Source organism: Lathyrus oleraceus, chromosome 5, assembly GCF_024323335.1.
Source record: "Lathyrus oleraceus cultivar Zhongwan6 chromosome 5, CAAS_Psat_ZW6_1.0, whole genome shotgun sequence".
Lineage (NCBI taxonomy): Eukaryota > Viridiplantae > Streptophyta > Magnoliopsida > Fabales > Fabaceae > Lathyrus > Lathyrus oleraceus.
The window spans coordinates 626,415,725-626,433,988 of record NC_066583.1 but is presented as its reverse complement, the minus strand read 5'-3'; the positions used below and the strand labels follow the sequence as shown (position 1 = coordinate 626,433,988).

At 34.2% G+C, this 18,264-nt stretch overlaps 2 protein-coding genes across 2 annotated transcripts; both read right to left on the bottom strand.

Moving 5' to 3' along the window:
• Nucleotides 1-383: 383 nt before the first annotated feature.
• On the bottom strand, nt 384-2,381 carry LOC127087261 (uncharacterized). The gene is made up of 2 exons (XM_051028128.1): nt 2,122-2,381; nt 384-1,943 (listed from the first exon to the last, which is right to left on the bottom strand). The coding sequence occupies exon 2, from the start codon at nt 1,836-1,838 to the stop codon at nt 702-704; it is 1,137 nt and encodes a 378-aa protein (XP_050884085.1). The 5' UTR covers nt 1,839-1,943; nt 2,122-2,381; the 3' UTR covers nt 384-701.
• A 3,310-nt stretch (nt 2,382-5,691) lies between these two features.
• Nucleotides 5,692-13,977, bottom strand: LOC127087260 (probable E3 ubiquitin-protein ligase ARI7). Its single transcript, XM_051028127.1, has 15 exons — nt 13,613-13,977; nt 13,165-13,289; nt 12,916-13,021; nt 12,703-12,793; nt 12,361-12,533; nt 11,790-11,894; nt 11,610-11,698; nt 9,482-9,589; nt 9,175-9,265; nt 8,964-9,053; nt 8,766-8,813; nt 8,174-8,245; nt 6,865-6,964; nt 6,643-6,769; nt 5,692-6,307 (listed from the first exon to the last, which is right to left on the bottom strand). Exons 1-15 carry the CDS (start codon nt 13,787-13,789, stop codon nt 6,037-6,039), a joined length of 1,773 nt encoding a protein of 590 aa, XP_050884084.1. The 5' UTR covers nt 13,790-13,977; the 3' UTR covers nt 5,692-6,036.
• Between the last annotated feature and the right edge of the window lie 4,287 nt (nt 13,978-18,264).

The window sequence follows — 18,264 nt, the reverse complement described above, 5'->3', positions numbered from 1 at the left end:
CAACATTTTATATCAATAAAATATAAATTTATGCCGCAACGATTACAATCCGCATTGCAACAGCCACAACCCCACGGCAGCGCAACCGTAATTTAAAACCATCAAAAGAATTACATAAATTATGCAGCGTTGGGGTGAGCTAAATGTTGGTGTAATAATCATAGGTTGGGAATTGATCAGAAAGCAACTAAACATACATAGTGCAAAACAAAGTCATTGCATGTCCATTATTTCAAATATCACATTGAGATAAGGAAGGATGCAAATAGACAATAGAGACTCAAAGGGTAAGCGAATCAGCAATAGTCAAAAGCTTTGCTAGTAAACTACCTACTGATGCTGGAACACCATGTGAACTAAAATAATTTTTCAGAAACAATCAATAAAAAAGATGCAGGATGCACCAATAATATTAATATTAATAATAATAATAACAAGTGACTAATAAAATTTCTTTCATTATAAACAACAACAAAGGTTGTGGCCTATATCTACAACCAATACCATACCCTAACATAAACATGTTCTTCAATTACAGCCTACAGTAAATATAGTATTTACTATTTACTAAAGCCAGAAAAAAGAGGCTAGATCATGTAAAGTTATGTTCTAAGTTATCATTCACAAGTTGCAGTCATATTTTCTCTACACTTGTTTTGGAACCTACCTATGCATGTGCTCGTGAAGAGTTTCTTCCAGCATTAAAGACCCTCATGTCCATCAAATTCTTTGAGTCCCACCAATGTCTCAATTGCAGATACTTGGTCCAAAGCAAAATATTCTAAAGGAATGTCCATGTTCGAATAAAAAACGAGCCTTTTCCTAGGCGAGCTACAAAATGAACATTCCTCAGAATACCAATCAAATTCCCCTTCAAATGGCCAAAAAAGTGGTTCATCACCATTGAACTCTTCTGTGTCTGCAGTTTTTAATAGATGTTCTGCTGAAAAAACATCTTCAGACCTGCCACGGTGTGCTCCAGTGAGTGAAGAAATAGTTGAGATTGGAGGAAGAACCACATTACCCCAATTTATCTTATACGATGAAATTGGAGAACCATCCTGAACATGCTCTAGTTGTTGATTAAAGTCTGAAACCCATTCACTGTTTTCTTCTTTGTCAAGTCTGAGTAAGGAGTCCCAGTAAGTTGGTGTGCCTACATCTGAGATATCGGTGAAAGAATCTCCACTGAAGCTTACAGGGCTAGAAGGGCTCTCGGATGTTATTGAATCTGAGAGCCATTCAGAGTCTTCATCTTCAAGACTTAGTAAAGGAAAAGAATGCCAGTAACTTGCTTTGTCCATATTCCACTCGCGGTCTTCCTGTTCAAGTTTGAGCAAGGAGTCCCAGTAACTAGGTGTGTCTACATCTGAAAACTCAGTGAAAGAATCACCACTGTAGCTTAGAGGACTTGACGGGTTCTCAGATATCATTGAATCTGAAAGCCATTCAGAGTCTTCCTCTTCAAGACTTACTAAAGAATGCCAGTAACTTGTTCTGTCAAAATCAGAAATCACCAAGTAAGCGTCAAAATAGGTGGATGAAGAACTACTGTAGGGAGACCCTAAGCTCTCAGAGTAGCTTACTGCATCATCTACAACAATTGCACCATTCGGTACGCTTCTCTTCCATAAAGAAACATTCTCTTGAGATTTTACTCTGCTGCTGCTGCTGAAAAAGTTGACATTTTCCCTTAACAGAAAGTATGAACTTGTCACTATATACAACCAGAAAGCCAACCAGTTATTGGCACCAGAATGAAATGAAGCAGAATAGCCATTCTCTTCTACAAACGGCAAAGACTTTCTCATGTTATCAAAGCATTGATGAAGATCCATGTCTTTCTTTGAGGATGATACTTATGGGCAAATAACAGCTACACGATTTCTCAGATTACAACGGTGAACACGTTGTTTAAGAATAAATTGGTCACCGACAATTTTCTAGAATAGAGGAAAAGAAACGATAAAAAAACATTAAAATAAATAAAAATCTCACTTATATAATTGTTTTTTCAGCTACGCCAATGATGAGAAAATCAAATAGTATATTCATAATTGAACAACAAAAAAAAGAAGTGAATAAATAAAAACAGTTGATCAATATCAGAGTGCAACATACCTTATTGATATTGAAATTGTAGTGATCAATTTGAAGATGAAAAGGAAAACAAGGAATGCCAGTAATTACAAACCTGCAAACTAAAACAAGAGTAATCAACAATGAATATATAAAGGATAAAGAAAAAAAACGTGACCTCAGTGATTATATGGAAAACTAAGTGCCAGTTCGAAAAAGAAAAAAAAAAAAGATAAACCCTAGAAAGTTTGCGCAAAAAGTGAAGTGAATTTTGGAGGATGAAGATTTTTGGTTTTTATTAACACGGTTTCGCGCTTTTGATTACAATGCAAAATAAAGTATCATCAATGCTGTGATCTGGCAATATCTAATTATTTTATTTTAATTTAAATCTATGTTTGTTTTAAAGTAAAAGTTTGAATGATTCTAGAAAATCTAAGGAGTGTATTGAGAATAAGTAACGGTTAGTCTGTAAATTTAATTCTTATTTATGAGTCATTTCCCTCCTCTGATACATACTCCTCCACCTGGAGCCCTCCTAACCAATTTCCTAGTCTAAATTCATCTGGAACTCTACAATGCCTCCATCTCACTCCACTATAATCTGGAGAATTTTTCACAAAAAAAACGCCCACAACTGACAACCTACCAGTTAGAGGTTGTTATTTTCCTTCAATGGGTTCCCTTTGCAACAACTCAGTTGATAATTCCATGCATCTCTTTGTGGACAGTCCTTTTACGAAAAAGCTATGGTCCTGGCTTTAGAACATCATAAATCATGACATTGATTTCTCATCCCTATCTACTACTCTTTTGACATTTGCGAAAAAGGTTGAAGCCCCCAATGTGCATTAGTCATATGTGCAACTATCATTGCTATTCTCAAAGCCATCTGGTACTAAAGGAATCAACTCAGAATCAAGAACATACACACACCTTACAATAACACTATTACAAGCAAATCTAATTTCTTACAACGGAAAATACAATGGTTTTCAAAATGGATACCCAGATTTTTATTTTAGCATTTGGTTTGGTTTTTTCAAATGAAACAATTTAGATATTAATTTGGTTATGAATAACCGGTTTTTTTGCACACCCCTAATCTCATATACGTCTTATGCATCATGTGAAATTTTATAAATATCTTTAATTTTCAAAGATATATCTCTGAACTCATCAAAAGGTCAGTTAATATTAACATATTTCGGGGATGTATCTTCAGAATATTTTTGAGGATAAATCGCGTCAGACTCTTCTCCCTCCTCATTTCACATTACTCAAACTTCAACTCTCAAATTTCTTCTCTTCATCAAGTTAAATTTCATTCAACAAGGCTTAAGGAAACTCAAGGGAACACCAATCTTCATCTGTAATATCATTCATCTTCATCAAAAACATCAATTTCTTGTAAGTTTTTCGAGTTTTCGATAAATGTTTGAGTTTGGGTCTAAATGAGTATAAATCAATGATTAGGATTAGAAATGAGTATAAATCACATTTAAGATAGTTCAGTCATAGTGTATTAGTTGTTTGTTGGCTGAAATTGATAATCAAAATAATTCTTTTTAACTTCATTGTATTACATTATGCAATTGACGCGACCTCTGAGTTGCAGAAAATTCCAGAGATGCATCTCCAAAAAATTTCAGTGGTTTAGTTTTTCAATAACCGGAGATGCATCTCCGTAATTTTTCAGCGGTTTAGTTTTTCAGAAATCGGAGATGCATCTTCTAAAATCACCCTCCCTCCTCCCGCAGGCGTTAGGTTTCACTAGTGCCAAAGTCACTCTCACCTCCTACTATTAATGTTGTTGATCCAATCATACCTTCAGACATGTTGTTTATCCACTCCCACCTCCGTACATGGTGCTTCTGATCCACTCCCACAATCGTACATGGTGCAGGCTGCTCTAGGAGACTCGTCGAGACCAGCTCATCAGGAGATATTAGAGGATCAGCAGGCCTGACTAGATCATGTTGAAGATGTTTTGCCTAAATATTGTCACATAGTGGAGATTGTGCATGCATGCATTGACAGAGGTATCTTCCATAATGGGTCTGATGTGAGGCAAGTCCTAGATGTCATCATGACGGAGGTACAGGATCATTGATGTATCAGAGACAGTGTCGGGGATGGGTGAGATTGATGGCTGAGCTGGCAGAGGAGATAGAGGAGAGGTAGTCAAACATACACAATAGTGTCTTAGTATATAGTAGTATTATGGTTTGTATTTTACTTTGACGGTCTTGCTCATTTATTGGTCTCAATTATATGCTATTTTGACATTTATTGGAATTTTATTTATGTATGCCATTTTTTGACCATCTAGAATTATGTACGTAGATTTTTCTTTTTCGATCGTATGATATGATTTAAGTCTTTATTTGAATACATATAAACAGAATATTCTGAGATGTTACGGAGATGTATCTCCGTAATATTCACGAAAATGCATCTTCGATCAAATTCACGTGTATAATGACTTTTGAGTGTATGTTTGTGTTTGTGTGTTTTAAATTGTTATGGAGATGCATCTTCAAAATATTTCTAAGTTCATTTAGAATTTGATGCGTCCTGAGATGCATCTCCAAAAATTATGCGTATTTAAATAATTTCGCACTGTGATCAAGAAGTATTAAGGGTGCATTAAAAAATTCTATTTTTATCTAGTATTTGACTGTTTTATGATTACACAAATTATGGTTTGTTCTCATCACCTTTTCTCCGCACAACTAATCATAAACAAATTCGCGGTCGCTCAACTGTTTTATTCTAACTTAATCAAAATATTTTGATAACTTCCTCTTCACCGCACAACTAATCGCGGTTGCTCAACTATTTTATTCTAACTTAATTAAAATATTTTGATAACTTCGTCTATTGAATCGTGTTATAGATCCAAACATCTGGAGATAACCTAAACGGTTATTTTTAACTCTCTTGTATGATCAAGTCGGGTGATGAAATGAGACCCAACCATGATCCGGTTCATTAAACTACATTTTAAAACAATCAACCGGGACTAAGGGAATATGACTCGTTAACCACATTTTTATCCTGTGACTCATGTGAGAGTCAAGCACATTGTCAACGTTGTTTCTTCTAACGTGTAAAACAAGTTGAGGAAACCAAATCGCTCACATCATTGGGCGGCATGCCACTTTTCCATTCCAAAATTAGGTTGATTAAATATATACCTTCATGTCATCAAGTAAAAAACAATACTATTCATCAAAAATAGATGACCATGAAGTTCACATTACCGATCTTGTATCTGTGTATACATTTCAAACTAAACCAATTGTAATAAAGAATAAAAATTGTAAAAAATCTATACTACTCAATTGTTTGTTTGTGTAGAATTATGTACATACAGTTGTTCAACGTGCATTATAAGCACCGAAGACTTGGAACTTACTCCAATGTAGCTTAAAATTCATAACCTTGGTTTTAGAATCACACACATCAACAAGATCTAGCCATATTTTCAATCTAACGCTTTCAAATCTCAGATGTATAATATTTCTGTCAAATAGTTCTTTATTCGTATTGTTGTTTCTTTAAAAAGCAACCAACCCCAAGCTTAAAACATAACTGACTTGTGATAACTAAAAGAAGATGCAGGTAAATTCACTAGAAGAAATCAGGTCCCGAGCAAACATGTCGGGGTTCATCTACAGCGTGTGCTATATAAGATGCTCAGTTACAGAAGCCTGTTGCATAAAACCAATATGTAAATTTAAAGAGAGAAAACACTATGTACATCAAATTCGGATTATACTCAATAGGAGTTGCAAAGAGGATAACATTTCTTCCGTGACTCTTACCCCTTCGTCCTGTTTATATTATATGGCCTTACAAAAAAAACCAGCACATAACTAAGATTACAGACTCCATTTCAGCTTTTTTGGTGTGTTGGCCTTTGAGCAGAAGACGTGTGTTTCTAATGGATTTTCATCGACGCGGCTGATTGCACATCTGGCATGCAGTGGCAGATCTAACATTGGCATAGGTACATTGCTCACAAGACCAATGATTATCATCAGTAATTCTGCTGGACATGCTAGCTCGAATCGTCCCCTTTCCTCTTCCGCCTCTTCCCTTGCTACTCCCTGCAGCATTTTTTGAACCCGTTGCTTTACTGGAAGCAGCTCCATTGCTATCCACATCACATAAACCATTCTCTAATGCCCGAACCAAATTCTCAAAGTAGTTTCTAGTCACACTGCAAAAACAAATGGATTAGAAAATCAAATCATACAATTTGGACCCCGACAATTATTCATTAGCAATGTCATTAATATACTATTCATTATATAACTGTATACTGAAACAAATTGTCACACCAACAGAACCAATAGATGGGAAACATTCCAAAACATGAAAAGAAAAAGCAAACAGAACAGCATACCAAACATATGAATTTCATTGTAGTGTACAATAGGTTTGATTTACAAAATGCATATATTTTCAATACCAGATTCCAACTCGAGATGTAAAATAGCAGGATTTACCAAGGGCAAATTTTGAACAAAAACAATAATAAGTATTAATATTTACCTGGTCAATCCAGCTAGCTTTGTGCGAAAATCATTGAAATCTTTAGATGGGCCATCACCATTGAGGAATACTTGGAGTTCCTTTTCGGCACATTGATGAAGTCTCTCTAAACCTGATTCTGCCTCACCTGAAGATAAAAAAAATTGAATAGTTTATTTCAAGGAAATCACCCAAAATGCAAAACATATCTAATCAAATTGAAATTGACAACAACAAAAAAACCTTGCAAGTACTCAAAGAACTGCTTTTTCCCCTGTTCATGCTCTGCTAAATAGAAACCATATGCATATGTCCACTTCAATACCCGCCTGCACTCAACTATCTGCAGAGGTGAAACCGAATTTAGGGATACATTAGACATCTACTTTACAACAGTCAGACATTTTCACATAACCCAGCTTTAGAAAATAGTTTAATGAACAACTTCATTTGTGTCTTTGGACAGGGTTATGAAAATATGACTACTCAACAGTCTAAGAAATGTGTAAGGCAAATTTACTACCCAGGTCATCAAACAGGGATTTCAGTCATGCATCATAAAGCTAATATTTTTTATTGTGATTCACAAATCATACCAAATCATAAAATCTAGAAAGGACAAGAAAAATAGCATGAAACATATTCAATAAATTATGCACTGTTGGTATCACAAAAAAATTATGCACTATTGTATAAGCAAAATGTAAATGTAATCTTAGGCCGGGAATTTATCACAAAAAATAAACAGAAGTTGTGCAAAACAAAATCATTATACCGGCATTGCTTAAATAACACTGACTGGGATAAGGAAGTGAAAATAGACAATAGAGGCTAAATAATCTTAAATTGATATTGCTTTAATGAGTATGGTGTGATCCAAAAGGCAAAAAACTAATTCATATTTATAACTTGTACTAGACTCTTTTTCCTAATTAAATAGGGGGGAAAATCATGAAATGAAAATAATCTTGAGACCACCTAAGATACTCTAAAATATTCTAAAATCTAAAGTTAAATATTAATATTGCCGGATTTTTTCAAAACCCAACAATCATAAACTGAGTATTTTTAGCAAGTAAAGCGCAACTCATATATAAGTTAATTCTAAAATGCCCAAAATTGTAAGTAACCAAGTGGGCAAAGTCAAAATTCTAGGTTTTTGTACATTGTAGGAAAATCTGGAGAAATAGATTAATAATGTAGGTTTTCTTTCACACACTAAGGCAGAACAACAGTGCATTTTGACTGTCTGTCCTATTAAAAACCAATGTTATTCACGCCACATTGCATCAGTTCATTCTCAAGCCAACTGTACAAAGTGCAAACCACAAACCACATGTCCCACAGTAAAAACCAGGGACCTTTAATAGCAGACTACCATAATTCACAGTTTCTATATTGTTGCATGATTCTAGGAATTTGTATTGTGATTCCAGCCACCATGGCAGCTCTTTAATTATTATTATTTGCATTGCAAGACATTCTGTATGAATCCCTCAATGACATAACTTTTACTGCTATGATCAAAAGTATAATTAACATATTCATTTACCTGTAACCAGGCCTCAGTTATGAACTTAAGCTGTGATTCAGGTTGGCACTGTGTATCACTGAGCTTCTCAATCTGCCAAAAAAAAATCAACATGCCAACACAGATTAAGCTCTACTGTATGTCTTAGATCTGAAAGCATATAGAATAGTAACAGATACCTGACAGAAAAATAATAAAAAGACTGAAAGAAACAAAGAAGTTAAAAAATAAATAAAAGCAGATTTGCAGCTGTAAGCAATGATGGAAAGGTCAAGACTTCTTCTGGATATTTTAGACGGTTTAGTTATATAACCAAAAATGCGTTTGAGATTCAATTCTATGTAACTGTATGACAAGTGATTTAAAATTTATATTACATTACTTATCACAAAGATGTAAGGAATTTATATTACATTACTTATCACAAAGATGTAAGGAATTTAAACTTGCAAATCCATATTTATTATTCCTGAAAGATGTCAAACATACTCAAAAATAAAAGTTGGCACGGAAAATGTTCTTTAAGTTACCAAAATCACATACAAGACAACATGGAACTTTGGCTCAGGGGAGGGTAATATGGTCAAACACAGAAAATGAATGTGTAGCTTACATTAATAGTTTGCATCTGGTGTAGATCAGCAAGAGCTTTTTGCCTTGACTGCAAGAGATAGAAAATAAATCATATAGCCCTACACTATAGGAATTCTAGCTAAATATAAAATAAACAATGAATTAAGAAATTGTAGAGCAATGAGTTCAGATACAAAAGATATTAAACAGAAGGAAAAAAGTCCGGAGTGATACATACAGATTGGTTGCTAGCCCACCGCTCATAATAATGTGTGTACCTCTCCAATGAATTCTTTGCCATTTCTCTTCTTTTTTCAGTTTCATCATACTACATACAACAAGATTTCTTTCAGAATCTTATATTGTTATCAAAATATGTCTAGGGAGTGTGGGCCAATGGTATACAGAAAACTGAATCAAGAGAAGTTGAGTATATCTAAGTCTCTTACCACCCCTTCTTGTTTAGCTGCTTCATAACGATTGCAAGCATAGAAGCCGCCAGTCCTTTCACCATGGTCTGTCCATGCACCAAGGCATAGCCTATGTAGATAAAAGTATATTAAATGCAGTTAACATCCATATATAAGCTCAATCCATAAACCATGTTAAGGTTGCAAAAACAAAAAATTATTAATCCCCAGGGAAAAAAAACATGTAGTTTGCATGACACCAACCCTCTAAAACAGTTATATTTGAGAAAAGAGAAAGGTGAAAAAAATATAATCACGTTAAAAATTAAGCTTTAAGAAAGCATACCAGCAAAATTCAAATTTACAAGGTGGAGTACATGTCATATGCATGCACCCTTGGTTTTTTTCAATTGGTCTCTTGCACTTGGGACACGGCTTTGAGTTAGCAAGTATCCTGAAAGTCCATTAAGTTAACTGTTAGCTCAAGGTCTTGATAGAAACTGGTACCAATGGATATATTTACTGATACTCATTATTGAATAATCTCTGGAGAAAGGTTCTAAATCAGAGGTAAATCATACAGATTCACACTTAAACAGAATGGAAATGTTACACGGAAAAGAATATACATTACACAGATCCTACCAAGTTTTGAGAGCTCGGTTCTCTCCCACCCAATTAACCACTTACTAGTTTCTGGATAACCCACAACAGACTGCAGTTTCCCTTTTATTGAGACACAATACATGACTAATTTAATAACTGCTTATTACATGATAACTTACACAATAATAATAATAATAATAAATAGTCCAACAGGTCTTAAATCAAGTCTTTGTGTAGTAGTTGACAATAACACAAGACATCATATAATTGTCTAGAGCAGTGCAATACCATGAAGCATTTCACTGAGTTATTAAGGAGAGCAGAACAGAGTAGAATTCTAATATTCCAAACATGAAAAATCGATCAAGTAAAATTGTAAAAAAAAAAAAAGTTTAAAAAAATATATATACAAAATACACTGCTGTGTCTTATATTTACTTCTATTTTTTTCATTCTTTCAAGTATAAAAATATAAAGGCGCAAAACACTCACAGAATATTCTCCATAGAATGATTAGAGCCAAAAATAATAAAGTTCCAACCAAATTTAACATTAATTTCTGAGGTTCCCGCCAATATCCTCAATTACGCAAACCGTGTTCAGAGCCAATCAATATCCTTTCCTAATGAAACATCTAACAACAAAAAACCAAAGTTTTTCCTATCAGGGGAGATCGGAGTAGTGGGCAACACGGATCAATAGTTGCCATAAGTTGGCATCATGAATACTAATCAACATTGTTGTTAAATAGTGGCTATAGCGCTATTTATTACTAGTTGCCATAAGTTGGCATCATGAATACTAATCAACATTGTTGTTAAATAGTGGCTATAGCACTATTTATTACGAAATATTATGAAATAGTGGCTATAGTGGCTCCATAGCACTGTTGCATAGCGGAATTTGAGCAAACCAATATTTTTCGTGATAGGCCATTCAGTTACAAATACCTCCTAATGGTTTGGCCTAGAGACTTCCTTGCCTAATGGTTTCACCTAAAGTCTTTCTTAGTTTCACTACACCTCTATTTGACTATCCTCCATTCCATATGATTAACCCTCTATTGTGGATATTCTCCACACATTCCAAGCATGCTTAAAATGAAATTCTAACATCTTTTCCAGAATTGATGCTACCCTAAAGTTCTCTTCAATGCTTAAATTTTCTGTCATATCAGGTCTTGATATCCCCCTTTACCAAAGGGACAGCTCCAAATCACTAACTCCATCAGCTTCAACTGAGAAGACAGCAAGCAAATACATGAATAGTTGAATACATACAAGAAGGCAACAGCAGAGCTAGTGCCACTGAAACTAGTCATAGAAACAGAAGATACAGAGAAGCAGTGACATGTTCCAAGGTTCTACAGGCATAAAAACCTATGTTGTAAATCCCAGATGATGATGTATATAGCAGAAGAGGCGCTATTGCAAAGACTATATCAATCGGCATACAAAGTAAACATAAATGCTCAAAAATATAAAAATACACAATTAAAGAGACTGCTATACTTAATAATTAAAGAACCTAAGGTACACAACTTAAACAGAGAATAAGAACATAACGATTTTTTGAGCAAAACCATGATATAATGTAGAACAAAACATTGCCCTCAATAGTGTTTGAACTGACATTTATAGCCTTAAAAAAGACAACAGTTTAAAAAAAGATTTGAGGAATTTCACCGAAACCCTAATAGCAAGCAGGATAGCGATAAGAGGCCGCAGAATTTGCTGCAATTAGCGGCCGCAACAACAGCTATTGCAAACGGCAGCTCGTGAGCCAAAAATGCATCGTGGCAAACCCTACCACCGCGCTATTGACAACATAGATAAAATAATATTAAAAGTGAAAGAGATATTTTATACCAGTTCATGTTTTCAGATTCTGCACTGTTCTTCAAAATCCACTTTGACACAGTGCCACAATCCACTGGACGATGAGCCTCCTCAGTGCACTTTAGATCCAAAAATACATCACTTACACAGAACCGAAGTATTTTAAATCACAATGCCATTACAATTTTAACCAATCCAAATGCAACTTACATTCCAGCAAAAGCTATATGAACAGAGGCAAGATACATCATAACTTCCACTGCCAGCATCGAAATTAACTGCATGCTCGCAACCAGGAGCAGGACACCACTTGGTCTAAACAAAACAGAGAGAGCAGAATAAATAAGAGAGTAGTGAGTTAGCTGTGAGACAATGAGATAGAAAAAAGAGGCCAAACATACAAATCAACTTATAAAATGTCAATCAACTAGAGGTAGAGGAAGACCTAGAAAAACTATAAGAGGAACTATTAAAAAAGATCTTGAGATTAACGAATTGGATAGAAACATGGTCTTAGATAGAACATTATGGAACAATTTGATCATTCTAGCCGACCCCACTTAATGGGATAAGGTTTGGTTGTTGTTGGACAACATTAAATGATACTAATGACACATACATCATAAATTTTGGATTTAACCTGTGTAGCCAGGTGATAATATAGGGTTAATTGGGGCATAAAAGAAGCCTACATATAGATGATACACAGATTGCACACTACATAAAAATATATATTCGTTTACTATCATATCAATGTCTAAGTTGAATCACTGTGACATACCTTCTTATTGTCTTCAATGTAAGATCTAAGAAGGTAACGGTCATACTTCTCTTTATCTTCAGCAGATACTAAAAGATTAATCATATCTTGATCAACAGCAGCACCACAAGAGGGATCAGGACATCTTAGCATCAAACATCCTGGACCATCGTTAATTGAAGTTCCAATATATCCTGGCATATCAAAAAGGATAGACAGAAGAAGATGATCCAACAGACAATAAAAAGAATCCGAATGAAATACTATTAAAGTATACATAGGAGCATATCATCCATAATAATCATGCATCAGAGTACTAGTTTTTGGAAGCCAAGTGAGTGAAATATACTACACAAGTAATACCTCCCCAGCATGAAAAGCAATATGGATGGCCACAAGAAGCAGTTTGGATCTTAGAAGGAGGATAAACTTCAAAACAGATGCCGCAAGTAAGCTGACCACGGAGGGGAAAATATGATAAGTCAGTGAAACAAATATAGCGCCAAAGCAGCAGAAAACAATAAATCCATTACATTATCGACCTGTTTTAAAAGCCATAACTATATCATGTCTCACCTCGTTGGCATCAGGATTTTCATAAACTTTCTTCTCCAACAAACCAACTGTTTTTCTAACCTGCTCTTCATCAGCAAACCAAGCATCATTAACTTTACTAACACTCCTGCATCACCAAAGCATATCTCCATTAGTGCATAAGTATACAATGAAGAGCAAAAAAAAAACATTACATAACATACAAGGGCAGCATCAAAATAAACACACAAAAATAAAATGGCATGTGATCCAGAAAGCCAATGCAATTACCAATTATAATGACGAAGTAAGATACTTGCAGCAACTCGCGGTATAGAAAGAACAGCTGCTACTCTACTGATATCATCTTCCTGCCGTTGCCGGATATCTGATTCTTTCAATATGGTGAAATTTTGCTGAAATCCAATCCAATCCAAAAAATAAGAGACAATCACAAATCACAATATGATCATTATTCATTAGGTCTTCTCAATTTCAATGAATTTTAAAAAAAAACAATCTTTTCCATCTAAACAAAACCAATAGAATATTAACAAGTTCCAATCAATTATCATCATTATCATGATCAGTTAAGCAGATATATATTCATGTCCTACTCCTACCAACACTCACACTAATCAAGCTCATTATTAAAATTTAAAAATAAAACAGAAACTTGATAAGCAACTTTACGAGCTGAAGAACGAATTGAATAGAAAAATCATAAGAAAAGGCAAACCTCGGGTCTGCGAGAGTCGGCGGGGTCAGAATCATCGCCATCATCAAAGTAATCATCAGCATCGTCATCGTAGTCGGTGTAGTAATCCATGGGAGCATCTTCGGTTTCGCCACTGTAGAAATCGTCATCGAGAGAGTCGAGATCGTTGGCATCGTGCATATCATCTTCAGAATCCATGGGTGAACCCTAGAAGGATGGGAGAAAGGATCGAATGGATTGGAAAGAGGTAGGGTAAGGTGGAGAAAATCTAGGGCACAGAAAAAAAGGAGATTAGGAATCGGAACAGGAAGAGGAACGAAAGTGTGTTTAGCTTTATGGTTTTCCTTCGATCCTTTTCTCTTCCTAAACTAACGAGAGGCTTGAAAAGGGGAAATATAAGTAATTATCAAAAATATAAATCTTATTTAATTTAATTTAAAATTTAATTAATTTAATTATAATCTAATAGAAAATGAACGAGAGTGGCTTAGGTTAAGTTTTTAAAACCATGACCCAACTTATAAATGGTATATTAGTTTGGGTGAAACAAATTAACTAACCATCTACGAAATTACAATGTAAGTCAGGATAAAACTACAAATTTGTGGATTGAATTGAGTTCGTTAATGGATTATTCAATTTTTTTTGTTTTTTTAATATAATTATAAATTTTGTGTCATATTTTATAATAAATAGTCTAATCTAAAATATATAAATCCGCTATTTTTTTAATATAAAATATATAAATCCACGATAAAATTCATCATAAACATATTTGAAAAAATCAAAATTACATTACGCTAATACATATAATTACATAAACTACTTGTAACTTACAATAATTAACATCAAAATAATCAAAAGTAAGAATAAGTGTGTCATGATGAAAGTTATTGAGCATGTCGAAAACTATACATGTGGCAAGTGTGGTCGAAGCAGCTGAAGGTCGATGAGTGTTGGTAGCATCTGTGGACTTAATGAAAATTTCAAATGCTTTAAGTTGGCTATTTGGTTTGATGAAAGAGTTGGAATTAGATTAGAACGGGTGGTTATTCGAGAACACGTGGAGGCTCGTCGAAGATAACGGCTGCATGGAAGTAAAATGTGTCGTTATTTGTTTAATCGATCATTTTTAGGTAGTTATTTTAAATTAGTATATAAGGGGCACCTGTTTACATTATAGGGGGTCCGCAATTGTACTCATATTTCTACATATACTCAAAGTATCTGCGTAATTTAGAAACGAATGAATAAAATCTACGTATGCGTTAAACATTTATAAATTCCAAACACATTTACATTCAGGTCTTTTTCTACATTCATTTACATTTCGACCATTTATCATTTTATCTTCATTTTTATATTTCGATTTCAGTTATCTTTGTCTTCAAAATCTTTTACATTCCAAGTCTTGTCAAAATTTTACATTGTTATCTTCACATTGTATTTTCGATTTCAATAATAACATGGTGTTAAAAGGTTTAAATTCATACAAATATGTTCCAAAAGATTTTCGAGTTTGATCATTTAAGTATTAATAGAAACTTGTTTTGTTTACGAGATTTAACAGTAAACAAATTAGCACGTCCAGTGGGACCTTTTTGTGTGAATTGTTGGTTTTATTTCGAAATAATATCATTTATAAGTTTTTCATTTTTATTAATTTCTCATTTCTGAGTGTGCTTGAGACTAAGAAGCAGTAGAATAACAAAGAGAGAATTTAGGAATCCTACATGGAGATACGTCAGGAGGATGGTTGTTCACAGAAATAACAATGGAGAATAACCTTCTAATATCACTAGTATAACAATCATACTGTCAGGAGATACGTCAGGAGGATGGAAGTTCACAGAAATAACAATCGCAGAAATGTCGACGAACCAATCCCTTCGAGTGCTAGTATAACAGTCATACCGTCAATGACGGTTGCGCTACCAACTCTACTAGAATGAATAATTTGTCTCCAATAACCCAGAGCCACCTAGTGACTCATAGACCTATTATGGCGACAAATGATATGTCTTTCGCCACAAGTTTCACAATGCCCGTGTTGGGACGTGAACAACCTTATGCGATGCCAACATCAATGATGACAAACCTACAAACTAATCCTGCAACATTTGTTGATAGTGCTGCAAATTTATATTCATTAATCTTGGCGTCTGGATCGGCCATAGGTAACCACAGTCGAACCATGCCACCTAGATAAGAATGGGATTTGGTTCCTAAGAAATGCCAATGTGCACAACGAATTCTAATGGTAATGAGACATCAGATGGATGAGAGTAACCATGACATGATAAATACTCTTACCTAACATATGGGTACGATATTCAACCAGTTGATTAAAAAAAAACGAATCAGAGTTATCAATAGTTGGCAACTCAAATGAATCGAATTGCTAATTTTGTTGGCGCTCCCCTAGCGCAAGTTTGACCTATTATACATTCCCAAATCCTTAGGCAGGTTCGAAAGGAAATACTAGTTTTGGGGGAAACACGTTGTAAATCAAGGGCAACAAGTGGTGCCCCAAGTGGTCGAACAAGAGATACCTAGGGAAGTAGAGCGTCCACCTGTCATGATGGTTAATCGAAACTAAGATGTTGATCAGGTTGTTAATCAGGTTTGACAAAGGAATTTGTTAGGAGAGAATAACTTGGCAATCATTGTCGAAAGGATAATGGCTAAAAATGGATTAAGCATGGGCAGGCAGAGACCAAATTACACATTTTCTCTATTAGAGTACATGTTACAGACTGAACTGTCAAGGGGATGAAAAGTCCCTAAGTTTACAAAGTTTGCTGACAACACTAATAAGTCTACCGTCGAACATTTTGCCTGATATCTAGCCGAGACGGGAGACATAGCTAACAATGAGAATCTAAGGATGAGATATTTTCCTTTTTCTTTCACAAAAAATGCTTTTACATGGTTTACGACTCTTCCTTCCCATTCAATCAATGATTGGACTTGTGTTAGTAAGGTTGTTCCATGAACAGTTGTACATGAGACAATCTAAGATTAGTTCTAAGGAATTGTCGAGTGTGAAGCGAAAGTTCGCTGAATCAATCAATGATTACTTGAATCGATTCTGTCTATTAAAAACGACATGCTTTACCCAAGTGTCTAAACATGTTTTATATAAATATAACAACAATATATAAAAAAAAAATCAAACAACCCACAAACTCTATATTTTTAGTGAAAAAATCAAACAATACATACCTTATAGTAAATAAATCAAGTTCTAGAGTCTTTGTCAACAAATAAAATAAAAACCTAATAATAATAATAACAAATTATAGTTTTAACCTTAACAAAATTAAAAAATATTATCTTTTAAGGGAATGGTAGCAAACTGATTTTGGGTGGAAGAAAAATAGTGGAAGGGAGAAAGAAGAAGAAGAAAAATGGTGGAGGGGAGAAAGAGGAAGAAGAAAATGGGGTAGAAAATAAGAACTGAGAAGAGATTTGAGAAAATGATAATGTACGGGGAAGAACAAATTTGTCATGTGAAAATCACTCAACAAACTTATCACGTGAAAATCACACCATAAATATCAGTTTGTCACCTGAAAATCACATCACAAACATTAAAGTTGTCAGCTCAATCAATTCAACCAACAACATGAAATACATGCCATGACTAATTTTTTGAAAATTATACAATTCCCCCGTGTGAAAATCTGACGTTTATTATTTTAAATGTTTAGTGACGTGATTTTCACGTCGCAACCTTCCTTTTTAGCCATATAAATTTCACGTCATTAAATCACATGGCTGGAGACAACTTTTCTTATAGCGAACATGCAACTTCAAAATAACCATATGTTATAATCACGCACTCAATATTTGGTTAATAACTTATCAAGGGACTCATCGAGTTAGATATTACCTTGGTCAGATATCTCTATGTTACATGGTTGAGCCTAATGGAGGACCGTCACACAACATATGATGAAGTGTGCATGGTTGAGCCTAATGGAGAAATAACTAGTTTATGGTTGAGCCCAATGGAGAAATCCCTAGTTTGTGTGATTTATGATATTGTTTGTGATTAATTGATGTTTATTTATTTATTTATGTTGATGTATTATGTTATTGAATTTAATTTGATTTAGTGGATTGTTTATGTTGTAAAGATCACTTCATCATGTTCGAGATTCTAAAATCCAAAAACTTAAAAAATATGGAGCAGATTCTAGATTCCAAAGAATACTTTTAAATTCTAAAATCAAGTGTATAAATAACGAGCATTCACGTATATTACTGTTCCTCATTTTGCAAATTAATAAATACATTCTCAATATCATTCAAATTAATTTATCAGTTAACTTACATCATTAGAGGTTATGACGCATCATGTTAAATAAATATATCACATACATTGGATCTTACATCAATGACACATTACACATTGATCTTACATCAGTGACAAAACTAACTAAGAACTAATTTGCCTGCTAGCAATTGCAAAAGAACAAGGATAATAATGGATGCAAACATGATTTTTCGCAAGAGAATGAAAGAGTGCCCCAAATCTTTGACCTACAATCCAAAGACTTAGTCGCCGTTGCAGATGATCCAAATTTCAAAGTTCAAACAGATTTTGAGATATGTGAGAATAGAATAGTAAAAAAAACAAGGTCAAGACTGGAGTAATTCTCAGTAAA